The sequence below is a fragment of the Rana temporaria genome, chromosome 6, assembly GCF_905171775.1.
Source record: "Rana temporaria chromosome 6, aRanTem1.1, whole genome shotgun sequence".
In the NCBI taxonomy this organism is placed as follows: Eukaryota; Metazoa; Chordata; class Amphibia; order Anura; family Ranidae; genus Rana; species Rana temporaria.
The window spans coordinates 172,947,055-172,963,064 of NC_053494.1; the positions used below are offsets into that span (position 1 = coordinate 172,947,055).

General features: G+C 41.2%; 1 protein-coding gene across 2 annotated transcripts in view; it reads right to left on the reverse strand.

The window, feature by feature from the left end:
• Nucleotides 1-16,010, reverse strand: part of LRP2 (LDL receptor related protein 2) — a 327,257-nt gene that overhangs the window by 145,892 nt on the left and 165,355 nt on the right. For both annotated transcript variants that reach the window (XM_040357827.1, XM_040357826.1), the window contains one exon: nt 15,299-15,427. In XM_040357827.1, the coding sequence (XP_040213761.1) occupies nt 15,299-15,427 (129 nt within the window). The remainder of the gene's footprint in view (nt 1-15,298; nt 15,428-16,010) is intronic.

Sequence of the window (16,010 nt, forward strand, 5' to 3'; positions counted from 1 at the left end):
TTTCCGCAGATATTTCTCCCCTGGGATGGATTCCAGCAGATCGAATATTTGCTGACATGCCAAGAAAATCCATCTGCTGGAATCCATCCCAACGGATGGATCCGCTGGTCTGTATAGACTCACCGGATCCATCCGTCCGAAGGGATCCCCCGCATGCGTCGTAATGATTCGACGCATGCGTGGAATTCCTTATATGACAGCGTCGTGCACGTTGCCGCGTCATAATCGCGGCGACGGCGCGACACGTCATCGCCAGAGGATTTCGGTGCGGATTTCAATGCGATGGTATGTACACTCCATCGCATGAAAATCCGCCGAAATCCTCGAGAGGATTTATCCGCGGAAACGGTCCGCTGGACCGTATTCGCGGATAAATTCTCTCGTGTGTACGGGGCCATAGGGTTAGCATTGAATATGTCCAAATCTATAGCTTCGAATGATTCTGTCCCAACTGGATTGATTGAGCACCTTAAGGATTCTTTCCCTTTCACTTGGAGTGACACCTATATCCAGTATTTGGGGGTAGAACTTAGGGAAACAATGGAGACACTCTATAAGTTGAATTATCCACCACTCATTCGCAAGTTGGAGACTGATTTACAGCAGTGGTCTGTGCACAATCTTTCCTGGCTGAGCAGAATCCATGCCATTAAAATGACTCTGCTCCCGAGACATCGGTCAGAAAGTGGTTGAAGTTTATGTAAAGCCAAACTTTTTTTTTTTTAAAAGATAGAAGGGTTAAAGCCTCTGTCAGTTTTTTAAAAATAAATAAATAAATAAATAAATAGGAAGTATTTAGTGCAAACATTTGCAAAATTGCAAGCTGATACTTAAGGTTAACTCAAATAATACCTCAACTCAACATATAAAACAAGATAGTGCAGCGCAATTAAATCATAAATAGTCCATATTTGATGCATGATTTTTTTATAGCCGTGCATTTTCCCACTGGAGAGTTTTACCCTCTCTCATGGTACTGACTATTACGGTCACAAATGTTCGCAAATGTTTTAGTTGTCTCTAGAAGGTAAAGGCAAATCTTCAAAATCTGTTCTGTTGACAACTTTCTAAAAAATTTCTGAAATTTCCTGTTCTGTAGGACAGGGAGCGAAGGAAATAAACACAAACAAGAGCGTAAACCATTTTTGTATCTATCCAAAAAGCTTTATTTGCATTTTAATCTGGCTAGCCAACCAACCAAGGACTCACTGACACTGAAGCAATCTGTATGTTAACATGTGTTGCGTTAAGGTAGCCTCTTCAATCTAATTTAAGTGAAAAATAAATGCATGGCCTTTATTTTAGAACTCACACTATGGGGTTGATTTACTAAAGGCAAATACACTGTGCACTTTGTAAAGTGAAGTTGTACTCTGTGTGTGTGGGTTACTAAAGGCAATTAGACTGTGAACTTTGCATGTGCAGTTGCTCCAGAGCTTAGTAAATGAGCAGAAGCTCTACTGACTTTCGTAATCCAATCATGTGCAAGCAAAAATTCAGTTTTAAATAATTTTTCTTGCATTTGATTGGGTATTCTTTGCAAAGTGAAGCCTTACCTCATTTACTAAGCTCTGGAGCAATTGCACTTGCTGAGTGAAACTGCACTTTGTGAAGTGCACAGTCTAATAGCCTTTAGTAAACTAACCCCTTCAAGTGTTCCAAGGCTTAGTAAATGAGCAGAAGCTTTGCTGACTTTGCTGTATTTTTTTTTTTCTTGCACATGATTGGATACGCTTTGCCTCTGAAGCCTTACCTCATTTGCTAAGCTCTGGAGCAATTGCACTTGCAGAGGGTCTATTTGCCTTTAGTAAATCAACACCAACGTGCATTTTGGTGCACTGTTGTGCGCCGTGCATTGCACCATACTGTACAATGCATTGGGGTGCCATTCACAATGAACAGCTCACAGTCACGTCGTAACAGATTAATGTGAGCCGTTGTGCAGGTTGTTAGGTCCTTGTGATCAACCATGAGTGATTGTACTGTTGTGGAACCCTTTGGGAATTACCGATTGCAGGTCTAAATATCACCTTCCAGGAAGTCCCATGTGAATAAATGACCAGAGAATTGTACATTGTTACATTGTTGTGCAGACAAAAATGTATTCAAAATGAATGGCACTTTAATGCCGATCATGTGTTACCACAAAGAACTGATGTGAATACAGCTGTGAATTGATGTGAATGTTAAACAGGTAAGTGATTGGTCGATGGGCAACACTAACATTTGCCTGTTCAGCAGTTTGCGCAACAGACTTCAGGGGGTAGATTTACTAAAGGCAACTAAACTGTGCACTTTGCCAGTGCAGTTGCACTTATTTTGCAAAGTACACCCAATCAGATGCAAAGAAATTGAAAAAAAGGCATTTTTGTTTGCATATGATTGGATGATGGAATTCAGCAGAGCGAAAATGAGTGGGCCAATAGCGCATTCTAGGAGCAAAAAAAATGGCCCCAATTCTGTTTCAATCCTAGGTCATTTTACCGGCCCCGGTGTTTTGCTCCTAGCATGCGCTATTGGCCCATTAATGGTCTAATTTACGGCCATCGGCTAATCAATAGCCCATTTTACAGACATATATAGGTGTCATTTCTCGTACCTTTTTCTATTTCATCCTGTCCCATCTTTTCACCATGTTTTATTAACTTATTAATTGGTTTGGTGACAAATATGTTTGGGTATTTTACGAGTAAATAATACACAATATAAAATACAAGGTTTCGAAAATAAAATAAAAAATAAAAAACATTAGAGGTGGTAGAGGTATTATTCAACTAAGGCTTTTTTCCACATTCACTATTATGTGCCTTTAATTATCGAATTATGGAGATATATGTATACACATATATATATATATATATATATATATATATATATATATATATATATATATAGTCAATGGGGTAGGTTTGCCTACCCTCTCTTTTTCCACTTTTTGCATTTATTGCGGTTTGTGTTGTGCTTTTTTCACAACATATTTTAGTTTATTTTTATATATTTACTTTTTCACATGACACTACTAATCATATATGCTTTTCACTATATAATTTGTTCATACTATCATTCACTATATCATTTGTGTTCTTTCCCCATTCTTTTCTTTTTGCACTTTTCAGACTATTCAGGTTTAATTACCACTACATGTGCTATTGGCTTTGGCTACATATATTAATCATGCTAGATGTATACACATGATATTCACCTAAACAGGATACATATTGTTGTTTTTCACATAATGGCATTTTACATTTAATAAGTAGTGGGGAAACCCCTAACTGTATTCACAAACCATATTTCTTTTCAAACTTACGTATGTACCAAATTTTCCGGCGTATAAGACGACTCGGCGTATAAGACGACCCCCTAATTTTCCAGCAAAAATGTTGGTTTTGGGATATACTCACCGTATAAGACTACCCCCTTTCCTACTAGTCATGCCTCGCCTCATGGTGCCACCATTACATGCCAGACTATGCCACTACATGCCAGACTGTGCCCCATTACATGCCAGACTGTGCCCCATTACATGCCAGACTGTGCCCCATTACATGCCAGACTGTGCCCCATTACATGACCAGACCTGCCTCATTACATGACCAGACCTGCCCCATTACATGACCAGACTGTGCCCCATTACATGCCAGACCTGCCCCATTACATGACCATACTGTGCCCCATTACATGCCAGACCTGCCCCATTACATGACCAGACTGTGCCCCATTACATGCCAGACCTGCCCCATTACATGACCAGACCTGCCCCATTACATGACCAGACCGTGCCCCATTACATGACCAGACCGTGCCCCATTACATGACCAGACCTGCCCCATTACATGACCAGACCTGCCCCATTACATGACCAGACCGTGCCACATTACATGACCAGACCGTGCCCTTACCTTATCCCATGCGAATCGCGGCCGTGTAACCTAACATCTTACCTTACCAGAATCGCGGCCGTACGATTTTTCAAAAGCCGCGCCTCCGACGTCTTCTGTTCCGTGATAAGCGGAACATTCAGCTTCCCAGGAGGCACTGTGTTCAGTGTTCGCCTATCACGTAGGCCCTCTCGTCCGAGGACGAGAGGGCCTCCGTGATAGGCGGACACTAAACACAGGACGAGAGGCCCTCCGTGATAGGCCGACACTGAACACAGTGCCTCCTGGGAAGCTGATTGTTTCCGCCTATCACTGAACAGAAGACGTCGGAGGTGCGGCTTTTGAAAAATCGTACGGCCGCGATTCTGGTAAGGTAAGATGTTAGGTTACCGGCGTATAAGACGACCCCCGACTTTTAAGAAGATTTTAAGGGGTTAGAAAGAATCTTCTTATACGCCGGAAAATACGGTATGTATTTAATTATTTTAGTGGTTTCCTGTATTAATGTGTAACATATATGGATTTTTGCATTGTGTTTTTATCATTAATAACCTTAGTCTATTCCTTTTAATACATTTAGATCACCTGCGACCTGTTCTGTAAAATAGAAGGTCTTCATGACCTCCACTACAGCAGGATTGTATGAGTCTTGATTGGATTGCTTTGGCAGTCCTTAATTGCATTTTCAATTTCACCTGTTTTTGATCACATGTCTGGATAGGATTGATATATGTATTAAAGGTTAATTTTATGACAAATCAGCTATGAGTAAACACTAAAGTTAGTGTGAAACGCGTCAGATGTCCTAGGTTCTGTTGCTGTGACTTGTAGAGCCTGTTTCCATTTTTTTACATTAAAGTTACGTTTGATTGGAGTGCGGCTGTCCTGATCATCTTTTGTTCTTAATTGCCATGTGCATTGCTATCACCCTCAGTTCCTGAGAAGAAGATTTGCACCCAACAAGACCTGCCTGGAGCGGCAATCTCTATCTCTAACAAATCAACCCCAATGTGAATTACAGCATGTATCCGATATGTGCAGAACATGTCTTTCATTACTGTCAATTAATTATTCCCGGAAGAAAAGACAGATTTTCACCCATGGTGGTTTACAAAGGAACCATCCGTGAAATGTTACAGCAACAAAACATTTAAATTATAGGTTAAATGGAAGGTTTAATTGACCTGTCTTAATTAGGACATAATGCTGCCTTTACTGGGCTTCGCTTCACTTCACTTGTCATTATCATTCCTTTTAAAACAACCACTGCACTAATTAAACTTTTAAACATAACATTGCTATGTTACCCAAGCATATGTTATAAGACAGTCCATTACATGCGCTGATGTGTTCTTCACAACTATCCAAGTTAATAAAGAGCAAAATGTGTTAACACTGGACTCCAGACAGCTATAAAAGGTACACATTATCATAGTTCTGTATTACCGCAGTTAATACATTAATAAATGTGTTATTTAAATGAATGCATTATAAATGCTTAATTTTTTTTGGTATCAGTCACTTGCAATCCAGCATACAACAAAGCTCAAAAAGGGAGGGGGAGAAGAAACACAAAGAGCCAATCAGGCTTGCTACAATGTTAAAATGACACATGCCAATATGAGGGGAGGGCAGAGTGACAGAGCCCACCAATCTGCTGCATCTTCTTCACTGTCCAAGCTAAGACCTGTTTGTGTTACCTATAGGCATAGCACATCTTAATTTTTTTTTTTTTTACCTATGAGCATTGAGCAAGTCCAAGTTAGACAAAGCAATATATTGTAGAAAGATCCAGTACAACACAACTAAGCCTGGTGGGTACACACCACCATTCAGAGCCACTTTCGAACTGTAACAGTGGTCTGTAGACTTGAAAGATGACAACAGCGTCTACAACAAGAAGTGGAATGTGGCCTGGCCGGTCCACACCCAAAGGGAAGACTACCTAAAGGGAGGAAAACGTAGACCTTGCACTGTCCCTGCCAGACGGGAAACCTGTCCCTACACTAGCCACTCACATAAAGCATGCCAAATCTGGGAGCTAAATAAACCTGGGAGTCCTAAATAGACTTTACCTGACTCAGAATGGCCACTAAAGTCACGTGGGACAGCTGTCTCCTGTAGTCACAGGAAGTCATGGAGGAACCAACCTCCTCACAACCTCCTTCCCCTTCTGTATTGCCGCTTCAGTCGAGCACCACCTGCAATGGGGAGTACAGACCGCACCTGCCTACACACCACCAATGAATTAATAAAAAAAGGGTATTTAAAAAATGTTTGCATATAGTAGAACTAAAGGCAAAACTTTTATTTTCATTTTGGATAGAGTAAGGAAGGATTTATGTATTTTTTTTTTTCTTTCTCTACCACCTGTGCCTCATTGGGGAAATTTCCCTTCACTTTTTGACCCACAGCCAAAACAGGAAGGAAGAAGAAATTCCTCCAAAGTGAGGAAATCACTGTTTGTCACCAAGGCCACCAGAATTAGTATCTCCATTAGAAGATTGTCATACTTTACTGAGTACAACCCACATTTTGAGATTTTCTTTTACTTGCACTTTTGGTGATAACGGTAAATAGGACAGATAGAGAGGGTGAATCTCCCTAATGGGGACACAGACAAAAAAAATGACAGATTTTCTAATTCCTCTCTACTCTGTCCAAAACAAAATTAAAAGAAGGCCCTTTGTTGAATGTGAGTGTTAAAAACAAACATTTATCTTGTCTTGTTTTGTAGAAAGTCAGTGGTATGGAGCAGCCACTCAAAGTGATACTAAAGTCTTGTGTTTTTTTTTTTTTTAGTTAAACATAACACAATCATTTCATAGTTACTTGATCAGTGCAGTGGTTTTGCTCTTCGCTGCTCCTGGCCCCTCTCTTCTGTTGAGTGCCCCCCACAGCAAGCAGCTTGCTATGGGGGCACCCAAGCCGAGCCACAGCTCCCTGTGTCCATTTAGACATGGAGCTGCGGCCCGGCCAGCCCCCTTTCTCTCCTTATTGGCTGACTGATTTTGATTGACAGCAGTGGGAGCTAATGGCACTGTGCTGCTGTCTCAGCCAATGAGAATGGGTGCAGCTGAGACACTCCTGCAGCATCACTGGATCTAGATGGACCTCAGGTAAGTATTAGGGGGGGTGAGGGGGGCTGCTCCGCACATTAGGCTTTTTATCTTATTGTATTTAAGATAAAAAACCTTTTGACTTTACAACCACTTTAAGACAAAAATGCATGCAAAAATTTTGAGCGGCACTAGGATTTGGTTGTAAGTGGGCTGAATTATTTTTTTCTGTCGGTTGTTGATGCCTTTATATTTGTGGAAAGAATTTTGCATATTTCTCCCGAGATTATATGCATGAATTTATGCACGTGTCGCTCTTTACCCATTATATGGAGGCCGCATACATTTGCCCAGATTCAGGTAGAATCGCGCAATATTTGCGTGGGCAAAGAGCAAATTTTTTTCTCTGCGCCCACGCAAATATTGCGCTTTGCCCGCGATTCACGGAGCAGTTGCTCCGTAAATTGCGCGGGCAATATGCTAAACAGCCGGGCGCAAGGCTGCCTAATGTAAATGATCCCGCCGGGGGCGGGAATCATTTAAATTAGGCGCGCTCCCACGCCGAGCGAACAGCGCATGCTCCGTCGGGAAACTTTCCCGACGTGCATTGCGGCAAATGACGTCGCAAGGACGTCATTTGCTTCTAAGTGAACGTGAATGGCGTCCAGCGCCATTCACGGTTCACTTACGTAAACGACGTGAAATTTAAATTTCACGGGCGGGAGGCGCAGCTATACTTTAGCATTGGCTGCGCCTGCTATTAGCAGGAGCAGCCTTATGCTAAAAGCGCCGTACGGAAACTCCGTACCTTGCGTACGCAGGGCCCGCGCAACTTTTGTGAATCGGTGGTAGTATGCAATTTGCATACTATACGCTGATCACAAAGGCCGCGCCCCCTAGCGGCCAACGCAAGAATGCAGCCTGGGATGTGAAGGCATAAGGAGGCTTATGTCTGTCACATCCTAGGCTGCAGTCGGTGTAACGAGGTTCCTGAATCAGGAGCACTCGTTACACCGGAGCAAGTAAGCACTTGCGCCGCGCAACTATGGTTGCGCGGGCGCAAGTGCTTCTTGAATCTGGGCCATTGTGAACATGCCTTTATTTGTATGTGTGTGTTAGATTAAAAAAACGCACAAATATGATTTTGAAATTACCGTACTTATCGGCATATAACACGCACAGGCGTATAACATGCACCCTAACATTAAGAGGGAAGTTTCAGGAAAAAATCTTTCTACAGCCCCCTGCGTATAACATGCAGGCACAGTTTACCTTCTGTTTTCAGGGTAAAAAAGTGAGTGTTATACGCCAATAAATACAGTATTTATAAGAAATTATGGAAATGTTCTTGCTTGGCTCCTTTCACATGAAGAGGAGCCTGATCCAGTCAGCAGGAGTTCCATGAGCAGATTCCCTGCTAAATCAGAGCTGAATGGGAAGGATATCAGTTTTTTACATCCATTTCTATTCAGTTTGTCCTCGGCGGACACAGGCAGACCCGTGACAGCTTAATGGGTGGCTGGATGTAAACAGACTTTGCTATCCGTTTACCATATGCTACCTACAATCTGTCATGTTTAGGTTGGGAAAACCTGAACTGGGACTTAGATGGACCCCAAGGTAGACGGTTGTAAACAGAAACAAATCCATTTACATCCAACTGTCTATAGGGCTGGATGGAGCTTCCAATCAGGTGCGGCAGAAAATCGGCTAACCTGATTGAAATGCCCTTGTGAAGGAGCCCTTAGACTAGAATTCACTATTTGAAGCTTTTCATTTATGTATTGGCATGTGATAACCACAAGCTTACTGGCTAATTAATAAAAGGAGTAATTTCCCTCTTATCTGGGTTCTCTTCATATACTCCATCTTTAATTTCTTACATACCACCATGTGTGCTTTGAACTGTGTGGAACACTTAACTACCTTTTAATTGCCATGGGCTGTCTGTTTTAATTTAGTCAAGGTAATATCGAATCTCAAGGTGCTCTATATTGCTATGTTGAAATGAAGACAATGGTTAAGAATGAGCATACCAAAATCTAATCTATGTGCTGAAAGTTTGTGGTGAGAGACAAAAATAACACTGTCATCGGGGATTAGTTTCATAATAAGTCTCAGAAGACTGAGCAAAGCCTTTTTTTCTAACCATTAACAATAATTAAAATCTTTCACAATTAAATGAACTAGTGATACCATCTCTATGGCTTCAGAGCTGCCAACATAAAGCCTTTCATTCACTGAAAACACTGTACGTTTGGAGAGTCTATAGATATAAGAGATTTGGAGAATGATGGTGGTCTCGTAAGCAGTCATGCTCAACAACTTGATCAGCAATAAACTAAACTAAACATTTGGAGGACTATATGTACAGGCAAGAATCTGCTTACTTTGTCTCTAGTCGGCTTTTTCCGGCGTATAGTTAAAGCTGCTTTTTTGCGGCGTATAGTTAGATTTGCCATGTTAAGTATGGCCGTCATTCCCGCGTCAAAATTAGATTTTCTTCTTTTTTTTGCGTAAGTCGTCCGTGAATCGGGATGGACGTAAGTCGCGTCTAAGTTTAAAAAATTACGTCCTTACGACGTCATTTCGCGCAATGCACGGCGGGAAATTTAGAAACGGAGCATGCGCATTTCATTCGGGGCGGAAACGCGCTTCATTTAAATGAATCACGCCCCCTAATCACTGATTTGAATTCCGCCGCCAGAGATACACTACGCCACCGTAACTTACGGCGCAAATTCATTGTGGATTTGAAACAAAGCCAAGTAAGTTATGGCGGCGTAGCGTATCTTAGATACGCTGCGCCGGTGCCGATCTATGTGGATCTGGCCCAGAGTCTTTAAAGCGGAGGTCCGGAGTTAAAAAAATTAATAATTAAAAGTCAGCAGCTACAAACACTGCAGCTGCTGACTTTTAATAAGGACACTTACATGTCCAGGGTTCCCACGATGTCAGCAGTCGAAGCTGAGCAATCGCTTGGGTCTTGGCTACCTCTCCGCCATCCTCAGTGAGGGAATCAGGAAGTGAAGTGTTGCGGCTTAATTTCCCGGTTCCCTACTGCGCATGCACGAGTCGCGTGGCACTATGTGAATGGGTGGATGTCTCCTGGGACACACACAGGTCCCAGAAGACACCGCTTCCCATTTCCCAAGAGGCAGCGTGAAAAGGAGATGAAAGAAGACCACCGCGGACGAGGAAGTGGCAGATTAGGATGATCAGCCTAGTAACAGCCATTTCTGGTAAGTATAAAAGAAAAAAAATAGTTTCTCAATTTTTTTGTAGCCTTTTTGGCTATTTTTTTTTAAGAGGCTTAGCTCAACCGCAGTGGCATTGCAGTGGGGGAGAAAGTCAAGAGCAACCTGGTTCATCTATGGTTTCCTGGGTCACTGGGGGAGCTATCCAAATGAATGCTGGCACCCCAATTTGACTCTGGCAGCAATCTTTGGTCGGGCAGAGTCTATTTAACACCCTTGTCCCAGGCTTGGCATGCATTTCACATGTGGATAATGCAGGGGAAGGTCATCCATCTGTCAGGGGCAGTAATTAGCATCAGGAAGAATATCTAGATCAGTAGAGAAAGAGCAAGGACATGCCAGCCTTCCCAAAGTCCTCTCCATTTGGGTAGAAACCAGATAGGCCACATTTCCCTGCTTGAAACAGACGCTGTCTATGTATCCGAGACCTACTGCTACTGAGTGCACCTGGTTGGGTTTTATTTCCGCATAGTTGTGCTTTGCTGAACTTAACTTCAATTAAATTCTGTTTCTGCAACTGGACACTAAGGCTGGGTTCCCAATCTTGCTAATTGGATGTAGATTTGCCACATCCAATTCTCATAGCAGGAGATTGTGACCAGCTCTCTATGGAGCCAGTTCACACACCTCTGCAGTGGCTCCAGTGCGAATTGCACAGTAGCCCTTTTTGTCCATTTCAGGTCTGAATTCAGCCCAAAATTAGGGCTTAAATTGGACCTGTGAATGGAGACACACTGGACTCCTGCTGTGAGCCGCTGCATTCTCTGGTGTGAACCCAGTCTTCATGTTTACTGCCGATGCACCACGCTGCACCTCCTCACAGGCTGACACCACTTAGGCCTCATTTACACCTATGCATTTTTAGTGCTTTTTGCATTTTGCAGATTTGCAATACAGTCCATTTAACACTGTTTCCTATGGAACACCTTCCTGTAGTGCAAATCAGCAAAATGCAAAAAGCACAAAAAATGCATAGATGTGAATCAGGCCTTAATCCACAAAAATGTGCTGTCAGTTCACAACAGAACTTTGGAGCTGAGTGCATTTCTGGCAGATCAACAGGAATTTTCTGTACTTGCAGTGTCCTTAAAGGAATATACCATGTTGAAAGGAATATCAAAGCTAACTTTTACAACAATAGTTGTTTTTTTCACTTAATGGGCATTTAATACTTTTGGCTGGAGTCCAAGTTTAAAGAAGATAAGTAATGTAAATGTAATTGTGAAACTTTTCAACACTACTCTTCACTTTGATAGCAAGCATAGACTTTTAGTCATTAGAATGTTGTTTGAAATTGTCCTACAGCTGCATTTTTCAATTGGCATGCATGTATGGTAAGCACCTAATGAAACCCTAACATGGAATTGTCTGACTGATATAAATGACTATAAATGCTGTAACGGAATGATCCGTGACAAACAGAGACTTTGGAAGGATGAGGGGTACTCCTGTACCGGCGTCACCAAGGAGTCTTATGTCTAGGGTCACCTTATGTCCGATAGGGCCATAGGGTGACTGAGAAATTATATCCTAAATTACAGGATAGGGGACATTACTGATAGCTCATATTGCAATTGGAGATATTGCAAATTGTTGGTTAATTGTGACCCAACCAGTCAATAGTGACTAATTTCCGTTACAAATGCCATGCATCAAACAATCATATTAATACAGCAGTGCACATGACCATAACTAGCATGCACTGCTCTTTCCAAACAAACAAAAGGGAGGGGGAAAAAAATATTCAGGAGCTCACAAGGGACATTTCCGGGAAGAAGAAAAACACAGTAAGAGACTATTTAATGAAAAAAAGATTACAGGGTCATTAGGTAGTGGATGTGTATCAGGGACATGCAGGTATCAGGGACATGGACATGCAGGGGAGACAGGTGAAGCAGTGCCTCACCTGCTATGAACATAAAACAATAAATAAATAAAAAAAGGGGTTGTAGCTTGGTGTCCTGCAGTCGTACCCCACCCCTGGTTAAAATTTGGGGCTCCTACGACCCATGGTTCCGGAGATAATCAGGGCTCCTTGTGCAGCCTGTCAGAAGCTACAAACAGAGCGGCCTGTTTAAATACAAGCTGGCACACTCTGTTTGTAGCAGACTGAGAGGATGAGCTCACAGTGCCTCTCCTCACTTCTTGTCAGAGGCACTTAGCTCAATAGACAGCTTGGAGTCTTGGACCAATGGTAAAGTACCATTGGCCCAAGCTGTCCAATAAAAATGCTGCAGTGGAGGCATGCCTCTCACTGCAGTGTTATAGAAGGGGGCATGTGTCTAAAAGACACATGCTCCCTTCCAGCCCAGCCCTTTTAACTACAAGGAAAATACATGGGTTTATGCATATAAGGTTTACCCACAATCCCATGTTTTTCTCACACAGTTAAAAGGGAGAATGAGAATCTGCTGCTGTTGAAAAGGTACTGTTTTAATAAAGCTAAATCATATATATTATAATGCTATATGTTATAACATAATATGTATCTATCTACTGTGAAATTACTGGTTGGAAGTTATAACTTTAAACTTCAGTAATTTGTCTGTAAAGCCACCGGCTTGAGTACAGATTTTGAAAATATTGTAAACAATATATAATAATTATTTGTATATTACAACAAACTTACTTATGGTAATTACCCCTTGCCACCCAGGCCAATTATGACACTTCTTCTCTCATTTTTTCCCCTAAATAGCTTCCTTTACCTTAGTGCAGTCCTCCTTCACTTACCTCATCCTTCAATTTTGCTTTTAAATGTCCTTATTTCTTCTGAGAAATGTTCACTACCTGTTCTTCTGTATGTAACTCACCACCGTAATGCGAGGCTTTCTTCCTGGTGTGGAGAAAGCCTCTTGAGGGGGGAGGGGACGAGCAGGCAAGTCAGGACACTCTCTACTTTGCAGATAGAGAAAGGAGCTGTGTGTTAGTGGGCGTCCTGACACTCCTGCTCGCCCCATACCCCTCAAGAGGCTTTCTCCACACCAGGAAGAAAGCTTTGCATTACGTTGGTGAGTTACAGACAGAAGAACAGAAAGTGAGGATTTCTCCAAAGAAATAAAGGACATTTAAAAGCAAAATTGAAGGATGAGGTAAGTGAAGGAGGACTGCACAAAGGTAAAGGAAGCTATTTAGGAAAAATTCCTTTACAACCCCTTTAAGAATATTGCTTATATTCACTTTAAGACAAGACTATTTAACATTATTCCTGTTCCTATACATTCCAATACAAAAGTAAGACAATGTTCACATGAAATGACCCATGTTTCCAGATTTCAACAGGTAGGTTAATTATCCTTTGCTGATTGTCGGTTATCTGCATGTTCTTTAATAACAAGTATTACAACTAACTTTGTTCTGTACTCTTTAAATCCATGCAGCCCAATGATGAAAAGCCTAACCTCTATCTACCACCTCCTTCCACTACAAAGAAGCACCAAGCTGTTTGCTGAAAAGCTGCCAGATGGTATCAGCAGAAGAACAAGACACGATTGTATTATAAAGCTCCCACTTTAAGCTTCTGGACACTTTTGAAGTACTGAGAATGTAGAAGAGGCTCCGATGTTAGCAGATAGCTTAAAGCTTTGTATTTGTATTTCCGGTATTGCCAGTCAACTTGGAGCTTAAATCACAGAGAAAAGTATTTAATAAAACTTCCTATAAATTTACATACTTAAATGTCATATGTATTTTATATGTATAATATTAACTATTTATCATACATACAAACACATATTAAAATTTGCAAGAATAGAAGTTCGTAAAAAGCATTATTCTTAGATGCCTGAGGTCCAGTCACCACTTTGTTACAGTTTGGTGGCATCAGATGTAAGTCTGTGGATACCAGCAACACCTGTTCCTGTATTTTATATATGTTGATTGTACTGCTTGTCAACTTTTTAAAGATTTCACTGCTTAGCATCACCAATAAATACTACACTATAAGCTTTTTCTCTGATATTGATGATTTGTTTTATTGGATGAGAGCGAGCATTCCCTCAGGTGTCCATGGACCAACACCAGAAAGGTAAATGGCTCCCCAAATCACCACTGACTGTGGAAACTTCACTCTGGATCTTGGATTCTGTGTCTCTCCATTCTTCCTCCAGACTCTGGGATGTTGATTTACAAATGAAATGCACAATTTTCCACAGTCAGTGATGATTTGGGGAGCCATATCATCTGCTGGTGTTGGTCCTCTGTGTTTTATCAAGTCCGAAGTCAGCGTAGCCATCTACCAGGAAATTATAGAGCACTTCATGCTTCCCTCTGCTGACCAGCTTTATGGAGATGCTGATTTCATTTTCCAGCAGGACTTGGCACCTGCCCACACTGCCAAAAGTACCATCACCTGGTTTATTGATTATGGTATCACTGTGCTTGATTGGCCAGCAAACTTGCTTGACCTAAATCCCATAGAGAATCTGTGGGGTATTGTCAAGAGGAAGATGAGAGACACCAGACCCAACAATGCAGATAAGTTAAAGGCCGCTATTAAAGCAACCTGGGATTTGATAACACCTCAGTGGTGCCACAGGCTGATCGCCTCCATGCCACGCCTCATTGATAGAGTAATTCATGCAAAAGGAACCCCCGACCAAGTAATGATTGCATACTATACTGTATATGAATATACTTTTCAGTAAGCCAACATTTCTGTATTAAAAATCCTTTTTTTTTTTTATAGGGCTTATATAATATTCAAATTTCCTGAAATACTGAATGTTGGGTTTTCCTAGCTGTAAGACATCATCATCAAAATTAAAAGAAAAAATGCTTGAAATAGATCACTCTGTGTGTTACGCATCTACATACAATATATTAGTTTCACTTTTTGAATTGAATTATTGAAATAAAATAACTTTTTGATGATATTCTAAATTTATGAGATGCACCTGTATGTATGTGTATTACTTTTTCCACCATTTTATAGACCTGATTATAGACAGGTAAACAGCTATTCACCTTATGTACTGCATGCTAAAATTATTTGTGATTAAAATTAATTTGCACCGCTACCAAAACATAGGACTTCCACTATGTTGTGTGCTAACCCAATAACTTGGTACAGCCTTTGCCCCCCCCCCCCATGTTTTCTTACCTCTCTGACAGTTCACTTGATCATCAGTTAATGACCACCCCGAGGGGCAGGCACAAGAATAAAATTTGGCGGAACTTGATGACAACAAACAAAGATGGCTGCAGGGGTTTGAGGCACATGGATTCTGACCTGAAATTACAGAAAATGTATATCACATAATGAGCTTATTTAATATTTTGTGCAAATAGTAAACAACTTCTTGTACCTGTTAATTTAGTTTACAATGTAAGACTTATACCATGCTCAGACAAAAGCAAGACAGACTTGAATACTCTATGGCAAAATATAAATTTATATATATATATATATATATATATATTTTTTTTTTCTTCGTTAAAACATATACCATATATACTCGAGTATAAGCCGACCCGAATATAAGCCGAGGCACCTAATTTTACCACAAAAAAATGGGACAACGTATTGACTTGAGTATAAGCTTAGGGTGTCCATATGTGTGCCTCACTTTGCCTCACTTTGCCTCACTGTGTCCATGTGCATGCCTCACTGTGTCCATGCCTCACTGTATCCATATAAAAAGGAAAATAAAAAGGAAAAAAGTGCGCTTACCAAAAAAAAAAAACAAATAGTGAACAAGCTGCTAACCTCCCTAGGGAGGCAACGTGCTGACGTCACCGCGATTTGAAATACTTTTACGATATCACGCCATGTGAGTTTTTTCTCCTCCTCTGACATATTGGACCTGCCGATT